At 42.4% G+C, this 18746-nt stretch overlaps 1 protein-coding gene across 1 annotated transcript in view; it reads left to right on the forward strand.

The window, feature by feature from the left end:
• WDR49 (WD repeat domain 49) overlaps positions 1-18746 on the forward strand; it is a gene marked incomplete at both ends in the record, with an annotated part of 90996 nt that overhangs the window by 52298 nt on the left and 19952 nt on the right. Inside the window, 2 exons of the mRNA XM_081329989.1 lie at positions 1253-1351; positions 15619-15744. Of these exons, the coding sequence (XP_081186115.1) occupies positions 1253-1351; positions 15619-15744 (225 nt within the window). The remainder of the gene's footprint in view (positions 1-1252; positions 1352-15618; positions 15745-18746) is intronic.

Below are 18746 nucleotides of genomic sequence, written 5' to 3' on the forward strand. Positions count from 1 at the left end.
TGTAATCTTATATCAAGTTACAGATTTGTTCAAATGTTTAATCAAATTAATTATTCATAATTAATAACACAGTAATCCTTACCCACACAAAAGGATTACCTGTAGGGCATGGGGGCAGGGAAAGAGAAATTTACATCTTGTACAGGTTGATAAACTCATCACTGTCCATATTGGCTTTCTGCTGCTGGTTCAGTTTTCTTTCTGGGTTCCACAACCACCCCACCCTAATGCAAAGACTTCATAATGTTGCAGAATTGACTTTAACTTTTCACTGGTTCTTTTCACACTAATCCCCTATGATGGATTTGACAAGACAAAATTGTGAAGAGGGATCTCTTTTACTGCTGGATCCCATCCCATCAATGGTTTGATGCCACTGTATACAAACTGAATTGTTGGGACAAAGAAAGATGTTGAGGATCATACCATTAACTTACCTTTTTTATTCACCTGTTCATCTGATTTGTATTTAAATGGAAATTTGTGCAATGTTTTGTTATTAACTTTTGCATCAGTTTAATATTTTGCATTGCATTGTTTGCTTATTTTGCAAACAGAATGCATTTTGGAGAAACAGATCAATACATGCCAAGGGATCCTAAATAAGATGTGTGTGTGTTTGAGAGAGAGAGAGAGAGACAGACAGACAGACAGACGGACAGACACAGAGATATATAAGGGAAAGAAAAAAATAGATGGGGCAATAAGCTACTGCTAAGCTTGTAAGCCGCCCTGAGTCTTCGGAGAAGGGCGGGATATAAATGGAATTAAAATAAATAAAAATAAATAAATAAATAAAAATAAATAAGATTGCATGAAACAATACATAGATCATGGTTTAATGGTTAAGTTCACAGCATTCTTAATCTGATTGGTAAAGATGTAGAACCTGCAGTCCACAACATATTAAGTTTGGTTATTTATAATATTGCTAGTTTTCTTATGATTAGTTATATAAACCCAAATTGTAAGATCAGTTTATGGTTCATTATACTGTATTGCCTGAACCCAGAAAATTAGTTAATTCAGTAACTAGGGAAAGTGTGTTATATGCAACCCTCTGTATAATGCATTTTTTTCTTATTAGACTATTACTTATAGAAAATTTCAGCCATTCTAACAACCCTGAATGTAATCTTTCTATTCACCAAAATGTGAAGCATTCAGCACTTCTCAATCTTATTTTCACCTTTGATTCATCATTGCATACTATTTTTTTTGGTAATGCATTTACTTTTGTGATTTAATTCAGGCAGTTCTGATGGCAAAATTGTTGTATGGAACAATAGTACTGAAAATGCTATCATGAAGCTTTGCTACAATCCTGAAAGATCATTGAGGTCCAACTCAGGTTAGTGAGTGTCATAATGGGATATTAGTTTTCTTAGACTTAGAAACTGTTATTTTGTACAGGAAGGGGAACCACAAATGACTCCACCTTTCATTGCATTGAAGTTTTCCATTGTAGGTTGGTGCCTGCCAGGAGTAGCCCAAACTGAAAGCCATAAATAATTTTGGGAACTGTCCATTGAGTGATGGTGCTGAATTATATTAGTTGAGTTGGGGTACTTCTGAGCTACATAATGGATGGTCATATTGTAATGGTCAAGGGTGGTAGAAATTCGAACCATTCTACTCAAGGCGTATGACTGATACCCTCAAATGTCCCTGTTGGTATGAGACAAGAGATTGTACTAATGTACATAAATCAGCTATCCCCAACTTGGTTGCTCTCCAGATGTGTGGGATTCAATTCAGCTATGGAGGAATCCAGGCTGGGGAAACATAACATAATCAATTACCTAACACCGCTAACCATGTTGAAAAGGTAATTATATGTAGATTGGGCTGTCATGTTCTTATATAGGATAAAGGTAAGTTCACCAAGTATTTAAACTTGGATCAGAAGTCCTAGAAAATAAAGGAATGCTAGCTGGTCTGTTGAAATATGAGCAGCTGCTACATATATACCCTCCTGTGTATCTCCTATCATATTACTGCTTGGTAAGTTATCATTTGTTTTTTAATCTAGCAACATTGCAATTATCTTGTTCTATGGGGTCAAGCAGGCCAGGAAAATTTTGATCTCTGGAATTAATAATAATGAGTTCCATCTAGGAGATTGTTTATACCTTTGCTTGCCAGAGTAACAAAAGGCAGCAGCAACGAGGCTTTTTCTTGAGATTGTTTTCTAATTCCCCATCAAACTGAAAATAATTGCCCCTGTTTATTGTCTCAGATCTACGTCAGCAATTTTTGTGTTACCATCTTCAGCAGGGAGTATTTCCTTAATTTCTGCCTTGTTTAAGTGCAAGATGATAAATCATTCCAGGGGGCTCCCTTGCAATGGAGCCTCCCCTTGAGACTGTTGATAACCTGAGAAATTTCATTTGGCTGAGTCTTCACACACTAATGATTATCATATATTAAGCAACATGCCAGCAGGCAATTCATAATTGCTCCCCATTCTACAAATCTCAGTTTCCATTATGGAAGAATAACTTGCATATACAAGACAGTGAGATGAGAAGGGTTTCTTATAGTAGGGACAGAAATGTATCTTCAGCTAACATTACAGAATGGCTTGGCACATCCCTCTTCTACTCCTTCCTTAAATTGCATGGCAATTTTAAAAGGGCCAGCTATATAAATTTTAATCTTGTCAAATCTTGCTGTCATGATAGCCTATAATGCACAAGGCAGAATGGTGAGAAAAAAGAGACTTTTGATCTTTTGCACTGGTGTCAGTTGCAAGAAGAGAGGCTTTTTTTTTACACAAATTGGAGGATATCTACCGGTAATCTTCATTAGATAAATAATCCCTTCATCTAGATATGCTGGAAAATCATTTTGTTATGAATAGAGCTGAAATAATGATGTTGGAAGAAGATGTCTAAGCCCTTAAGGACCAAAATTGTGTATGAAGACTGTAATGAACCAACAGAGAGCAATTTGGTGGCTGTAGAGCATCCCTAATTTGAAATGACCTCTGCTGGTCCATGTCTAGCATGAGATCATTTCAGTATATTTGTTCTGCAGAAGCCCATTAAATTGGTGTTATATTATCTGCAAATTTGTTACTATATTAAGGACAGAAGACTGAAAATATACTGCAGCATACACTTCAGAGAAAGAAAGAGCCAAGTTTTGTCTTTGAAGAGGTACCAAGTGCAACATATCAAAATTGGGGAAAGCTAGAATAAAACATCATACATTATATATAAAATCCCTAATAAGTTGTTCCCTTCATATTTAATATTTTCCCCTTCTGTCCCATTTAAATAGGTATTTGGCAGTAACATTGCTAGGATCCTAGGGCTATACCCAGAGCTTAAAGAGGCTGTTCATGGCCTCAGAACATAAAACTTTATTTTTTAAGATCCCAGGGAGTAAGAAGTGATAAGAAGAAAACTAAAATAAGGAGCAAACAAGGAAGATAAGGCAACATTCAGCATGTTACTTAATACATTATGTGGCATGAAAATTAACTTTGAAAATTGTGTGCTACCTATGTGTTCCTGTGAATATAGGAATAAATATTCTATATTTGAATGATAGCAAATGGTGGCAATAAGATGACCCTGAAAAATAAAAATAAAAGGCAAGCATAAAGTGAATGGGAGACCGCCAGGAAATCACAGGGCTATAGATTAGTCTGGGAAAATGAAAACAAAAGTGATCATGGGATAAAGCAATGGCAAAATACTTCCAGATTGCTGCCAAGAAAACTACATGGACATGTCTAGAGTTAAGCTGAATGAAAAACTCATTTATTTTTATCCTGTTGTTAGGTAGGTTTGTGATATGTATTTCAGTAATGATTGGTTCTAATTTAACTAATTAAAACCCATATAGAGGCACAATAATTTAACTTATTAAAACCCATATAGAGGCACAATATAATTAAGGATATTATTTGGCTTTTTTGATAGTTTAGGGTCAAAATGAAATAAACCGCAATGAAATAGCTTAATCTATTTCCTGATTCTTTCCTTTATAGCCTGCTATTCCAAAGTAGTGTTGTTTTCTGGTTGTTGCCATTTTTAAAAGTCAAAATTATAAGATCATAGAAATGCACCTTGATGAGACCTCAAGAGTCATCTTGTCCAATCCTCTGCAATGAGCAGGGAAACAGCCAATTAAAACATCTCAGGGAGATTACTCTCCAGACATCTTAAAAACCTTTAGAGGTGGAGAACCTACAGTCCCTATACAGTAGGAAAATTGGTTTTCCATGTATTTAAACCAAATCTACATAGCTGCAATTTATATCCATCATTTCTGGTGCTATTTTCTGTGGCCATGGAGAACAGTTCTTGGCCATGTTCCTATATCCAGACTATGTTTCTGTATCTGCTCTACACTGTTTTCTTCATACTGAACAGTAAGGAGGTTCCTTCAGCCTATTCTCACAGGGTATTCTCTTAACTCCTTGAATCTTTGTTGCCCTCTGAATCCATTCCAACTTGTCAATATCCTTCTAGAAATGGGAGTCACAGAATTATACAAAACCCCAAGCATGGTCTCAACAGTGAAGAGTCAGGAGGAGCAAAGTTTTCACATTTCTTTCTCTTTTTTATAATATATTTTACTAATTTTTTAACATGGTCATCTTAATATTTAGTAAACAGTGTGTTGTCTGGATTTACATTTAAAAAACATTCACTAACAATTGGTTTCTAAGATCTATAATCCACATAGTAGCTTTACTTGATTCCCTCTTCTACCCATTATGTTCTCTTTTACTAACCTTAAGTTAATACAATTCTTATTGTTTTGATAGATAACAATTGAATAGAATTTTTTCCCTAATATTTCTGCAAATAATAATCACATCAATATAATATTTCTTTTCTATCTAGTCATTCTGGTTGCCTCATCATAGGCATCCCTATTTTTGACAAACCTATGTTGACTGTTAGCAATTACAGCATTGTGTTCTTGATGCTTGCAAATAGTCTGCTTTATAATCTGCTCTAACATATGTCCAGCTATTGATGTTAGTTCACCTGTTAATAATTACTGATATCTTCTCCCCCCCTTTCCTTGTTATTCTCCAAACCCATGGCTCCTCCCAAGTTGCCAGAACTTCTGAAAGTTAATTGATAAAGGTCTTTAACAAATTCCTTCAGTATTTTCCTTCAGCATATTTCATCAGTGCTTGAGGAACTGAAACTCTTCAAATTAGCTAGAAGTTAATTTACTACATCACTCTGGACCTTTTATCCTCCCCTGTTGTCTCTAAGGATTAGAAGTAAAAGAAAGAAAGGCAGAAAATGATCTCTAAGGCAAGCAACATTCAATAAGGATGATGACCAAGACAAAAGAAGCAGTGATTTGACTTGCATAAACTAGACACTGTTTATGTGACTCAAATCACCACTTATTTTGAATGCAAAATAATAATTACAGGCAGTGCTATTTTGTAAAAGAAAAAGGTGCCGGAACTCACACATGTCGTACAACCCACCTTGCCTATCCTACAAGGTTCTATCCAAAAAAGATGCCGGAACTCAGTTCTGGGCGTTCTATGAGAAAAAAAGCCCTGATTACAGGTCTCCTTTTCTTGGTCATCTCTTAAAATCTCTCTCTTTGGATTAAACAATGAATTAAAAGATAAAGCTGCCTTTGTCTTCCTCCATAGTTTATGGGTTGTTTTTTTTTTTTTAAATCCTCCCTTCTGGATTCTGCTAGTCCTAGCTGATTATCCTGCCTTTGCCTTCCAGACTTCATTCTTCATTTCTGACCTGAAGCTTTGTTGACTTCCTTGGTTGTTAAGCCATCCTTCTATTTCCAGCACCCAATTTCAGTCTTAATTCTTTTGTGAACTATCTATTTAAATTGGCTTTTTTAAAGATGTAAAATAATGTATATTTCTGAAGTAATGTTTTATTTCTCACTGGTATTCTTTGAGATTGTGCTAGCCTTAATATCCTTTTCAAGAAGTCTCAGCCAGCTGTCCCATCTTTTCAATTAAAATTTTTCCTCTCATGGCATCTCCTTTACTACTTCTCTTACTTTAATAAAATCAGTTAATAAAATTCATGGTTCAATTAAGAATCAGTTAATAAAATCCATGGTTTCAGTTTGATAGGTTTTGCCTTTTTTGTTTTGCTATTAAAAATCAGTTCTAAGAATGTTTGTTCATTGCACCCAAAGTTTCTATTTTTTTCATATCTTCATTTAAGTCTTCCAGTTACTAAGGATCAAATCTGATCTAACAGATTCCCTAGTATGCACTTCAATCTTAAGAAAGGCAAAATGACTGCCAACTCAAGTAAAAATAATATTTAATATCTTGTGTTTGGCAACATTTGCTGTCTAAACAAATGTCCAGGTATGTGAAATCTCCCATTGCAACTGTTTTATGTTTTATACTTTAGTTATCTGCTTTAATAAATCTTCATCTATGTCCTCTGTTTGGTTTTGTGCCTGTAGGAAACTCCTTGTATGGGAACAGCAGGCAGAACTGCCAGGTGAAGTTAAGCACGTCATCAGCTTAGAGTCATTGTGTTCCCACAAGCACTCCTAGTCCAACCCTTTTGAATTCTGCTAATCCTTGTCTGGCACCAATTTAGTGTTGGTCTTTAGTTGACCAGATTCTATGCTGCAATCTTGCAAAAGGTTCTTTGCATTCAACATTAAACTGGTCAACTCAAGTTCAACACTAAATTGGAAGCTGATAAGGGTCAATGAAATTCAGGAGGACTTGGACTTGTGGGAATGCAAGAACTCTAAACTGATGATGTGCTTAATTCCTCCCCCTAGCTTTGCCTACTCTTCTCCTATACTCCTAGCAAGTTACCCATTCTGTTAGCTTGCCATATTATCTTAACCATTCAACATTATTATTAACAGGAGTCTAATGGACCTCTGTTCATATATGTTCTTTCTTGTTATATAACACAATATCCCTCCTCTCTTGTATTGCTTGTTCTTCTGAAACAAGGTATTCTGCTAGTAGGTAAGATTCATCCTGCCATGTTTCTCTAATCCTAAATATATCATACTTGCCTTTATGTTTGAAAACATTTGAAGAAGGCTACATTCAGAGTAAATGAATCAGCTAGTCCCCTGAATTATGTGGAGAAATGTATAGGAAGTTATTGTAACTCTGTAGCCTCTTCTGCCCTTAGAAACTTGGTGATATTAAATAAATAAATTCAGATTCCATGTTCCTATTTCTAAGGAAACAGTACAGATAGAACTGCTCATTGAGGAAAAAAAATGCTATAATATGTAAGCTGCATTACTCTGAGGAATTGCCTACAAAATGATTCATTTGAATTTATTAATTTTATTTATTTACTAGACTTTGATAACCTCTTATCTCATATGATGACCCAAGATAACTCACAACAATCCATAAAAAGCATAGTTAAAAACAAAAGTAACCTTCCCCCAGATGCCAGACCAATCACTCAACTCCTACCCTAACTCGATACTTGAGGGAAGAGCCAGGACTTCACAGCCTTCCAGAAAGCTAAAAGATTCCTTGGGTCCCGGGAGGGGGGAACTGTTTTAAAGAACTGAAGTGGCCCACCAAGAAGGCAGTCTTCTAAGGTCCCATCAAATGACAACGTAATACACCCATCCTATCTAACCTAGTAAGATGGGCAGATACCCTCAGGGAGAGACAGCCCCACAAACACCATTCTATTAATTTTACATTTATAGAGCTATACATTTATAGAGTAGGAACTTTGTCAGCCTTTAAATTATAACTTTCAGCTTCCCTCCTCTTACAAAAACAAGAAAGCCAAAGTAGCTGGGTACTTTTCCCTTAAAAAACAACAACAAAAAACCCCAGCAGCTTAGCTAAGGGACTAATTAAGATACTACTCAACAGTACTACTATCTCAACAGTATAAGCATATTTATTCATGCTAATATCTCTTGTAGACTGGGAGCCAAAAACCCACAGAAATTGTTCTTACGCCCAGAAAGATTTGGGGATTTCATTTCTCTTCCAGCATTCTTACTCCATTCCCATGTTGCCCATCTTATATCCTTTTGATACTGAACAGGCTTAGTGATCAGCCCTTCATGGATCAACAAAGCTATAGTGTTTGAAAGCTGAAAAAATGAATACAAAACCCCTCTGAGAGCACGGAACTTCTCATATATATTAAAAAAATGAGCTGTGTGGATGCTGGGCATGGTAAAATACAGAAATGTAACATTATTAGGCCACAGTGTTTACCTAACCAGATCAAAATGTAATCAAAGCAACTTGCTGTCCAAGTTAGCTCAAAAGCCAACAGGTAAGATCATATAATTTTAGAGCCATTTTTAAAGTTTTATAGACCTAATTAGACCGCTTTTAAATGTCCCAATGTTTCTATATACCACAAAACAGAGTTTATTATTAGTTTTTTTTTCCTCCCCTCTGGATATTGCAGTGTGGACATAATATTCAATTATTATTATTTTAACCTATGATCCATACCAAATCTGAATGAAGACGGAAACAAGTTTATTGCATGTAATATTGAAATCTGATTACTGAGTCTACTTCTTCTCTTCTTCTCACTTTTGTTTCCCTTTTGCATCCAGTCATGAGAAGATAACTAGAAGTGTTCATTTTCTTTTTTGTTTCCTGAAAATCGTTAGCATAATATGACATATGAACCTAAACTATAGATTCATATGTCAACTTCATTGTGCAAAATCTATTTACTTTCATAACTATTTCATAATATCGGCAGGTTCCAATCAAACTATAGATAGAGTAAACATAGCCAGTTTAATTTGGATAGGGCTAGAGAGTAGCAAAGAGATACAGATAACTGTAAATCTCTATTTCCATCTAGCAGTGATTCAGATTGTTTGCAGTCTTGAACAGATAGTCCTAATGTTGAATGACGTGATGAGTTGATTTTATTTATTTATTTCAAGCATGTATACTGCTACCCATCTTGTCCTAAACTCTGGATGGTTCACAACCAAGAAATAAGACATCTATTTATAATAAAAATATTAAAATCAAAACAATTACAACCCAAAGACCTAGCCCATAACAAGTACATTTCACAATCTCACCCTATCCAGACCTTGGGGAAAAAGCCAGATCTTCAGAGGTTTTTTTGGAAGGTTAAAAGGGTGGGGGACTGCCAAATTTCAATGGAAAGGGTGTTCCAAAAGGCACAGGCTACCATGAAGAAGGCACATGGACTGTTCCGAAGGACGACCAGGAGACAGTAGGCACGGTCAACTCGTTTATTTCGGGCAGAGGTCCCGGGCGAGGCGCCGCCGGGAATCCCTGCTATTTATAGGGAACAGCGACATCAACAACTTTAACAGAACCAATGAACTGGCGGGGTTCTCCCGCCACGCGACGGCGTCCAATCAGAAGATACCGGCTGAGGCAGCCTCGGCTGTCAGCGGGTTGTTGCCGGGGCCAGCTGGCGGCTTTTGACAGCTCCGGCTGGTCTGCGCATGCGCGGCCCGACTGGTTTGACAGCTGTCAGTGCACTGCGCCTGCGCGTCAGTTTGACAGCTGTCAGAATCGGCCGGTTTGACAGCTGTCAGTGTACTGCGCTTGCGCAGCAGTTTGACAGCTGTCAGAATCGGCCGCTTGCCGTGGCAGCCTTATGATGGCTGCCGGGATTCCCTCATGAACGTGAGGGGAACATATTATTTAACTTTAAATACATAACACCCCTTCCTCCCCCCCCTCTGGAAGTTTTCTACTAGGCTCGGCTTCGCTGGTTCTGCTGCCGGCCCATTCGTAGTCGGCTAGGTAAGAGGGAGTCCTTCGCGGTCTGGTGGAGCGGCGAAGATTTGCGCTGGGCTGGTCCTCCCTTCCCCCGGCGGGGGGAGATTCAGGGTTTGGAGTTCCGGAGCTGTCGGGGACATCATGGTCGTGCGGCGCTGGGCTCGGTGGCAAGTGTGGTGTGGATGGGGCGATTAGCGTACTTGGGGGTGACTGGGGAGTGCGGCTTTGCGGCACTCTGAGTCTCAGTTGGTCGGCGTGACGTTTGATGAGCCTTCCGTCCCCTAAGTCGATCTGGTAGGAGACTGGGCCAGTCTGGTTTGAGATCACACCCTGTAGCCATTTGTCCCCGGCCGCGTAGTTCTTTGCCCAGATGGGCTGGCCGGGAGGGAAGGTTTTGACTGGTGGTGTGTGTTGTGGTTCCGCGGCTGCCCTGTCGGGGTGCAAATGGTCCAGTTTGGTGACCAGACGGCGGCCCCAACGGAGTTCGGCCGGTGACTTGCCGGTGGTGGAGCAAGGGGTGGAATGTTGGGCCAGGAGGAATTTCGCCAGTCTGCAGTGCCAGTCTCCGGAGATGATTTTCTTGAGGGAGTCTTTTGTTGCCTTCACCATGGCCTCTGCAAGGCCGTTCGTGGAGGGGTTAAAAGGCGCGGATGTGGCGTGCCTAATCAAGTTGTCCCTGGTGAAAATCTGGAAGTCATGAGAGGTAAATTGGGGGCCGTTGTCAGACACCAAGACATCTGGTAACCCATGGGTGGCGAATACCCTCCTCAATTCCCTGATTGTGGCCGCTGTGGTTGTGCTAGCGACAGGGATGACTTCGAGCCATTTGGAGAAACTGTCAACGATTATGAGGAAGTTTTGGCCCTGAAAGGGGCCGGCATAATCGATATGGACCCTGGACCAGGGGTTCTTAGTCACCTCCCACTTGTGAACGGGGGCATGTGGGGGGGTGGTCTGGTCAGCTGGCACATGTAGCAGGTGGCTACGTAATTTTCAATGTCCGCGTCAAGCCCTGGCCACCATAGGTAGCTGCGGGCAAGTGATTTCATTTTGACCACACCAGGGTGGCCCTCGTGGAGGGAGATAAGAGCCTGTTGCCTATGGTTGCTTGGGATGATGACACGGCTGCCCCACAGGATGCAGCCGAGGTGAGTGGACAGTTCGTGACGCCTAAGAAAGTAGGGCTGGAATTCTGGACCCGGGGAGGTGGACTGCCAGCCCGTGAGGACCCATGTTAGAACCCTTCCAAGGACTTTGTCCCTATTGGTTGCAGCGGCTATGTCCTTTGCCGATAAGGGGCGGTCCGGCAGTTCCTGGATTGCCAGGATTTGGCCGGCAGGAGCAGGGTCCGGTTCCAGGGTGGGCAGGGGCAGCCTGCTTAGTCCATCCGCATGACCCATTTCCCTCCCTGGTTTGTGCTCAATTTTAAATGAGTAAGCCGCTAGGAACGTGGTCCAGCGTAGCATCCTGGGGGATAAAATTTGCGGTGTTAATTTGTCCCAGGTGAAGAGCCCTAGCAGGGGTTTGTGGTCAGTGAAAATCGTGAAGGGGCGACCATACAGGTAGTCGTGAAATTTCTTCACTCCTGCTACTAATGCTAGGGCCTCCTTATCTATTTGCGCGTAGTTGCGCTCGGCTCTGGATAGGGTCCTGGAGTAATAAGCGATGGGGGATTGTGTTCCATCACTGTGAAGGTGGCTGAGGACTGCGCCTATGCCGTAGGGAGAGGCGTCGCATGCGACACAGAGGGGCATTCTCTCTCTGTAATGGGTGACTGTGGACTTGCTGGACAAGAGCTGTTTAAGTTTGTTAAAACTGTCATCATGGGACTGGGTCCAGAGCCATGGGGCTCCTTTATCCAGCAGCCTGTGGAGAGGTTCTGCTATGGTTGCCTTGTGGGGGAGGAAAGCATGATAAAAATTTAGGAGTCCTAAGAAGGCTTGGAGTTCCGCCTTATTTTTGGGGGGCGGGGCTGCCCTGATGGCTTGGACTTTGGAATCCATGGGGTGGATTCCCTTAGCATCGATCTTGTAGCCCAAGAATTCTGTGGTGGGTACTCCGATGGAGCATTTCTCCTTTTTTAGTTTGAGGCCGGCGGTGCGGAATCTTTGTAGCACCTCCCGCAGCCTGTCAGCTAGTATTTCCTCGGATTCCCCCGCGATGAGCACGTCATCGAAATAGGGGCAGACGCCTGGGATTCCCTTAAGGGTTCTTTCCATGGCTTCCTGGAATATTCCTGGTGCCACAGCAATCCCGAATTGCAGGCGGTTCACTTTGAACGCTCCACGGTGGGTAACTATGGTCTGGGCATCGGCTGTTTGTTCAGAGACTGGCAGTTGCAGAAATGCATGGGCCAAGTCGAGTTTTGCAAAAATAGTTCCTGCCTGAATGGAGGAGAGCACGTCCCTGACAGCTGGGACTGGGTAGGCGTGGGGATTTAAAGCACGGTTCAGGGTGGCTTTATAGTCCGCGCAGAGGCGGACTTCCCCATTTGGCTTGACAGGGGTGACAATGGGGGTCTCCCAAGTACCCCCTTCAGTGGGTTCTATGACGCCTAGCCCTATTAGCCTGTCAAGCTCGGCTTCAATTTTTGACTTGAGGGCGAAGGGGACCCTCCTTGCCTTGATTCTAATAGGCAGGACTTCTGGGTTTAGTTTTAAGTCTATGGGGGGGCCATTGTATTTCCCTAGGGTCCCGTCAAATACGTCTGCATACTGGTGGCAGACGGCTTCAAGTTGACGGGACTGAGAGTGGTTGATGCCAATGATTTTTATTCCCAAAGGTTCGAACCAGTCGAGGCCAATGAGACTGGCTCGTTTGCCTGTTGCAGTTTGGGCTGTGAGTTCGCCCTGAAATTGCTGGTAGTTAATTGAGAGTTTGGTTTCTCCTTTTAATTTGATCGGGGCGCCCTGGAAATCGGCCAAAAGAATTTTTGAGGGGGTAAGGGAGAACCGGCGTCCGCATTGACGCGCGATTCCTTGCAGGGTGTCCCAGGATAAGATGGAGACCGAGGACCCTGAGTCCACCTCCATCTCACAAGGGATTCCCTGTATGCGGATTTGAATTTTAACCTTAGGGCGGATATAGCTGGTGGTTAAGGGCCCCTGGTCCGTGCTAGTGGTCATGACAGATGACCGGGGGGGTTCCCTAGGTAGTTTGGGGCGGAATATTACCTTCCGGGGCGACTTCCAGATCATGGAGGGTCTCGCGGTTCGTGCTACGGCAGGCGGAGCGGATGTGACCGGTTTTGCCGCAGCCGTGGCACTTGGCATTTCGGAATTTGCAAGATGCCCTAGCATGGTTGCCACCACAGCTGGCACACTTGGGGCGATGGGCAGGATCTTTGGGGCCTCCGGCCGGCCGGTCTGGTCTTCTGTCGCCTTCACGGCGAGCTTGGGGATTGGCAGGCTTTGGACGGATGGCGTCCACTTCGCTCCTTTGTTCGGTTGCTCCCGGATCGGGATTTCTAGGGTAGTCCTGATGGACTGACCCGCTGAAGGGGTTTCCCGGCGGTAGCGCGTCTCCCTTATGGCTGTCCTCGTAAGCCATGATTTCGATAGTCAGCTCGGCGAGGTCCATCGTCGGCTTGGTGACAAGCTTCTTCTGAAGTTTCTGATTTTGAAGACCGACGATGACCTGGTCCCTGATGCGGTCTTCGGGGTCCGGAAAACGGCAGCGTCTGGCCGCCTGGCGGACCGTCGCAATAAAAGATTTGGCTGACTTGCCTGGCCGTTGGAACTGGCGGGTGAAATTCAATCGCCAGTACAGTTCGGACCGTCTTGGCGAGAAATGGCGGTTGAGGCGGTCGACTAGCTCGGCATAGGGCATGGCGGCCACCGGATCCGGGCTGCAGAGTCCTACGGCGACATCGTAGACCGCGGGGCCGCTGAGGCAGAGGAGCGCCGTGGCTTTGGGGCGATCCTTGATGATGTTATTGACGAGGAGGTACCCCTCAACTTGCCCGAGATGCCATTCCCAGCCCTCTGGCTGGGAAACGTCGAACTCTCTGACGTGCCCAAGGTTGGCCATACTGTCCGGTCCGCGGGTCTGCTTGAGGGTAGCGGAGGTGGAGGGCTCTCCCTATCCAGCGAGTGACTTCAGCAGTGTCAGCTGGTGGGACGGCTTCCCTCCTTCACTCGTGGCTTCAGCTAGTGACTTCAGCTTAACAAGCAGACCCGTATCCCATCCTCGTCGCCAGGTGGACTGTTCCGAAGGACGACCAGGAGACAGTTGGCACGGTCAACTCGTTTATTTCGGGCAGAGGTCCCGGGTGAGGCGCCGCCGGGAATCCCTGCTATTTATAGGGAACAGCGACATCAACAACTTTAACAGAACCAATGAACTGGCAGGGTTCTCCCGCCACGCGACGGCATCCAATCAGAAGATACCGGCTGAGGCAGCCTCGGCTGTCAGCGGGTTGTTGCTGGGGCCAGCTGGCGGCTTTTGACAGCTCCGGCTGGTCTGCGCATGCGCGGCCCGACTGGTTTGACAGCTGTCAGTGCACTGCACCTGCGCGTCAGTTTGACAGCTGTCAGAATCGGCCGGTTTGACAGCTGTCAGTGTACTGCGCTTGCGCGGCAGTTTGACAGCTGTCAGAATCGGCCGCTTGCCGTGGCAGCCTTATGACGGCTGCCGGGATTCCCTCATGAACGTGAGGGGAACATATTATTTAACTTTAAATACATAACAGCACACTTCCTAGGTCCCAGATGATGGCAGCATTTAAGAGGGGAGACTAGGAATGTGCTCACCCTACTGAATCTGGTCAGACAAGCAGATGTTATTAGGAAGAGGTGGTTCAACAAATAACCTGATCCTGTTCCATAGAGGGTTTTAAAAATAATAACCAGCACCTTGAATTGCACTTGGAAGAAAACTTGGAGCCAATTCAGATTATGTAGGAGAGGTGTAATGTGGGTGGATCTAGGGGGACCCATCACTGTACACACAACTGCATTCTGGACCAGTTATAACTTCTGGGTGCTTTTCAAGGGCAGCTCCATGCAGAAAGCATTGAAATAATCCAAATGGAAAATGACCAAGGTATGAGTGACCATGAGCAAGGCTTCCTAGTCCAGGAAGGGGCATAATTGATTCATGAATCAGTGCAAAAGCCCCCATTGGCCATGGCAAGAGTCACAAATCATGACCTCCAAATTGCATACCAGTTGTATGCACTGCTTCTTTTGTAAAAGAAAAAGGTGCCAGAACTCACACACGTCATACAACCCACCGTGCTTACCCTACAAGGTTCCATCCAAAAAAGGTGCTGGAACTCCGTTCTGAGCGTTCTGTGACAAAAAAGCCCTGGTTGTATGTATTCAATGTCTATATGCATTCAGAGATACATACAAACTGCATTTGGCATGCTAAATCCTAAAACCAAGTTACCCTAACACATGTTTTGCCCCAACAAATTAACCATACTAAAGGTGAAGAGAATAGCCAATTTATCCTAGGTTCCAAACCACCCAATCCCATTTTTCTAGCTCTAATGTATTATGTGAACCTGGTATAATTGTATAACGTGGCATAAATTTTGTGATCCTGAGAATTCAGTCCCTATGTCAGCATTTAAAAACATTTTAAACTGTCTAGCAAAGCTAGTTGGTTTAGAATTATAGAAAAGAAAATTACCAATGAGGCTTCTTTTTATGGAAACCTTCTATCACAGACCTCATATTAATCTCTCCAAATAGCTCTTCAAAATTCTTTGACATGCATTTTCAGTGGTCTGCAGAGGAAGCCACTAAAAGAAAAAGCATTACACACATTAAATTGGGAACAGAGATACATCTTTTGTGTTTCGGATCATGAGCATTGCTGGCACCTTGTAATCTGGCTTCCCCTCCACCTCATATACACTAATAAAGTTTTTTTTGTTTTAAAATTCCCCACAGGTTCTCAAATGCTACAGAACAAAACATTTGACAAACATATGAAGTCTGCAACTAATCCTGAAGCTGAAAACTGCAATGCTATAACTAGACTTGTCTTCTTGGAGAATAGGAATATCTCAGCCACAGGTAAAATATAAGCCCTTTCTGATGCAGGTAGCCCTCAATTTACAATCATTTGGTTAGCAACCCAACAATGGCACTCAAGTAACTTATGACCGGTCCTTGCACTTAAAACCTTTGCAGCATCCCAATGGTTGTGTGATCAAGATTTGGGTGCTTCACACTGGCATATATTTATGATAGTTCCAGCCAGTGGTGGGATTCAGCTGGTTCACACCACTTTGGCAGAACCAGTTGCTAATTTTTTGTTGCCCAGGCCCAGAACGGACTTCCGGAAGCGGCATCCACACAGAGAACCGGTTGTTCACATATTTGTATCCCATCATTTGTTGCAGCCTCTTGGGGTCATATGCAATCTTCCCAGCTGGTTTCCACCAAAGTCAATGGAAAGGGGGGAGGTAGAATTGCTTAATGACTGTGTGATTCATTTAATAACTACAGTGATTTGCTTAATAACTGTGGCAAAAAAAAATTAAATTGAGGCACTTAATAACCACCTTGCTTAGCAATGGAAATCAAGGTCCCAGTTGTGATCATAAGGTGAGGACTGTCTATAATCCTCTCCTTCATTTTTCTGAGGCCTAGATCATATAATGCTCCTTGGAGTAAGGTGATCCAGTGCCTAACTGAAATTTTTAAAAAGAGGGCAGATTAGCAGAGGTTTCAGACAGATGAATAAAGGATTTTGATGATGAAACAGAAGACCTATCTCACTTTTTCTTCTCTTTTGGCATATGTGAATTTTTTTCTTCAGCTCTGATTTATGATTCAGGCAGGGTGGCTGCATCGTGGATTTATACAGCGAAGTTGCAAAATTGGTATTTTTATTTTCAATCATCTTTCTCACAGTTTCTATACTTTTCATCCCAAAAGATATTTAAGAAATATTGAAACCTCCTTACTTTGTCCCATATCTGCTCAAACATAATAGATCCATTCATTTTGATAATTAATCAAATTCACCCCCTTCCCCAGTTTCTGGAATTAACCTTCTCCCAAAATTAATGTCATCACTTACCAAAATATATAAATATTTCTAAGCAGATCGCTCATTTGCTTTCTTTTTATTTGAATCAGAACTAAATTGTGTTTGATATTGAAGGTACATTCCAAATGAGCAAATCTATAATGAAAGACTGGTTACCCAGAGAGTGTCTAAGTAAATAAATATTGATTTATGCTTCTGTAAGTTGGAACAGCATTGCAAGATGATGATGGAATTTCTGCCTAGTTGAGAGCTTTGGTGCAACTAATCTTCAGAAAATAAAGTAATTTCTCAGCCACTTTTCCCCCCAGATGTTTCTTGAATGAAAATATCATTGTTTCCCTCTAAGGTAAATTGGAATCTTTTTGCAGATTTATGTCCAATGATTTAAGAAATCTGTTGCTTTAAGGATTATTTAGGGTTCTTTGGTGTCCATAAAGTACATAAAACTGACAAGAGGAACTTTATTTTGCCAAAGTAAAAACCATTTATATGAAGATTTACAGTGCCGTGTACAAGTTTTGCAAATAAAAAATAAAAAAGTCTGGGAAATAGGTTTCTAAGGCTTAATTTCTTATTGTGATAGCTTCTCTTGGTGTGAGAATGCTAAGGATTGCTGCATATTTCACTGCTGGCAGAAAGCTGCAGTATTAAAATGAAGACTAAAAGCTACACAACACCCATCTAGGAAGCTTCACATGCTGTAAAAATGGCTAATGATGAAAAAAATGCACAAAGTTAAACCAAATGCACAATTCCATTTTACTATTCTCAGAAAGAAAGTGTAAGAGAAGACCTCAAGATTAAGGCTTTAACCCTAAAAATATTTGCACAAAATAGAACAGAGTACACTCATGGGACAAAACCCCATGGCTATGTACTCTCCCACTCATGCACACACATACACACATACACACAGAGCTCACAGATGTAAGGTTTCTGAGCCTGAATTGGTATTTTGCAGCAATTCCTTGTGTTGGCACCAGCTCAGCCCCAATGAAGTGATATCCTCCTCTGAGCTGACATCTACAGAGGTATCTGGGAAAGCATCTGGGGTTGTCATCCCAGGCTAGTAGGACTTATTTCCATCCATAGGAGCATAAATTATGAAGTTTATGGTTCAAAGTATTGTTCAAATTTGGAAAATAGGTTTATTCATAATCTAGGTTAATCATGTTGCCAGTGGACTTTGCACCTGAACTCAGCTGATTCTGAGTCACTGAGTTAGTTTTTTTTCAACCTGCTGCCCTACAAACCCCTTCCAATCAAATTCATTTATTTGATTTTTATCTTGTCTTTATTATTGCTTATAAAAAACCCAAAGTGGTGAACATACCTAATATAGCTCCTATGGCTTTCAGCCAACAACATAGTGGAAGGGAATAGGGCAATTTATGGTTTCACACATTTGGAGGGCACTGGATTGGCAAAGTTGCAGTTTGCAACAATGGCTCTCCCAGGCATTTTTATTTCTTCTTTAAATAAGCTTAGAACTTTGTCTCAGTGGTGAAGAGTTTCATCTAGGGAAGAATTTGGTTAATTTCTTATCAAAGATCCTGGAGACATTTTAGAGCAGGGGTATCAAACTCAATTTCATTGAGGGCCGCATCAGCATTGCAGTTGCCCTCAAGGGGCCGGGTGGGCGTGGCTAGAGTGGGAATGGCCTACTGGATGGGCGTGGCTAGAGTGCGTATGGCCTACTGGGTGGGCGTGGCCAGCTCTACATCGTTCGCATCAAGGGTGCCTATAGGGGCCTGGGCAGGAGTGGGACAGATCTGAGGGTCTCTGGCAGAAGGAGGGTCTCTGGGCCAGGGCCAAGGCAGTGGGGGCCGTTCCCTCACTGTTTTCAGGATGGCTTCGCGGGCCACATGAAACTACTTTGTGGGCTGGATCCGGCCCCCGGGCCTTGTGTTTGACATGTCTGTTTTAGAGACATGTACAAATGGCGGTACAGGCAGTTCTTGAATTGCAACCATTTGCTGGTGACCATTTGAAGTTGCAACAGCACTGAAAAAAGTGACTT

Source organism: Vipera berus (assembly GCF_964194415.1).
Source record: "Vipera berus genome assembly, chromosome: 5".
NCBI lineage: Eukaryota > Metazoa > Chordata > Lepidosauria > Squamata > Viperidae > Vipera > Vipera berus.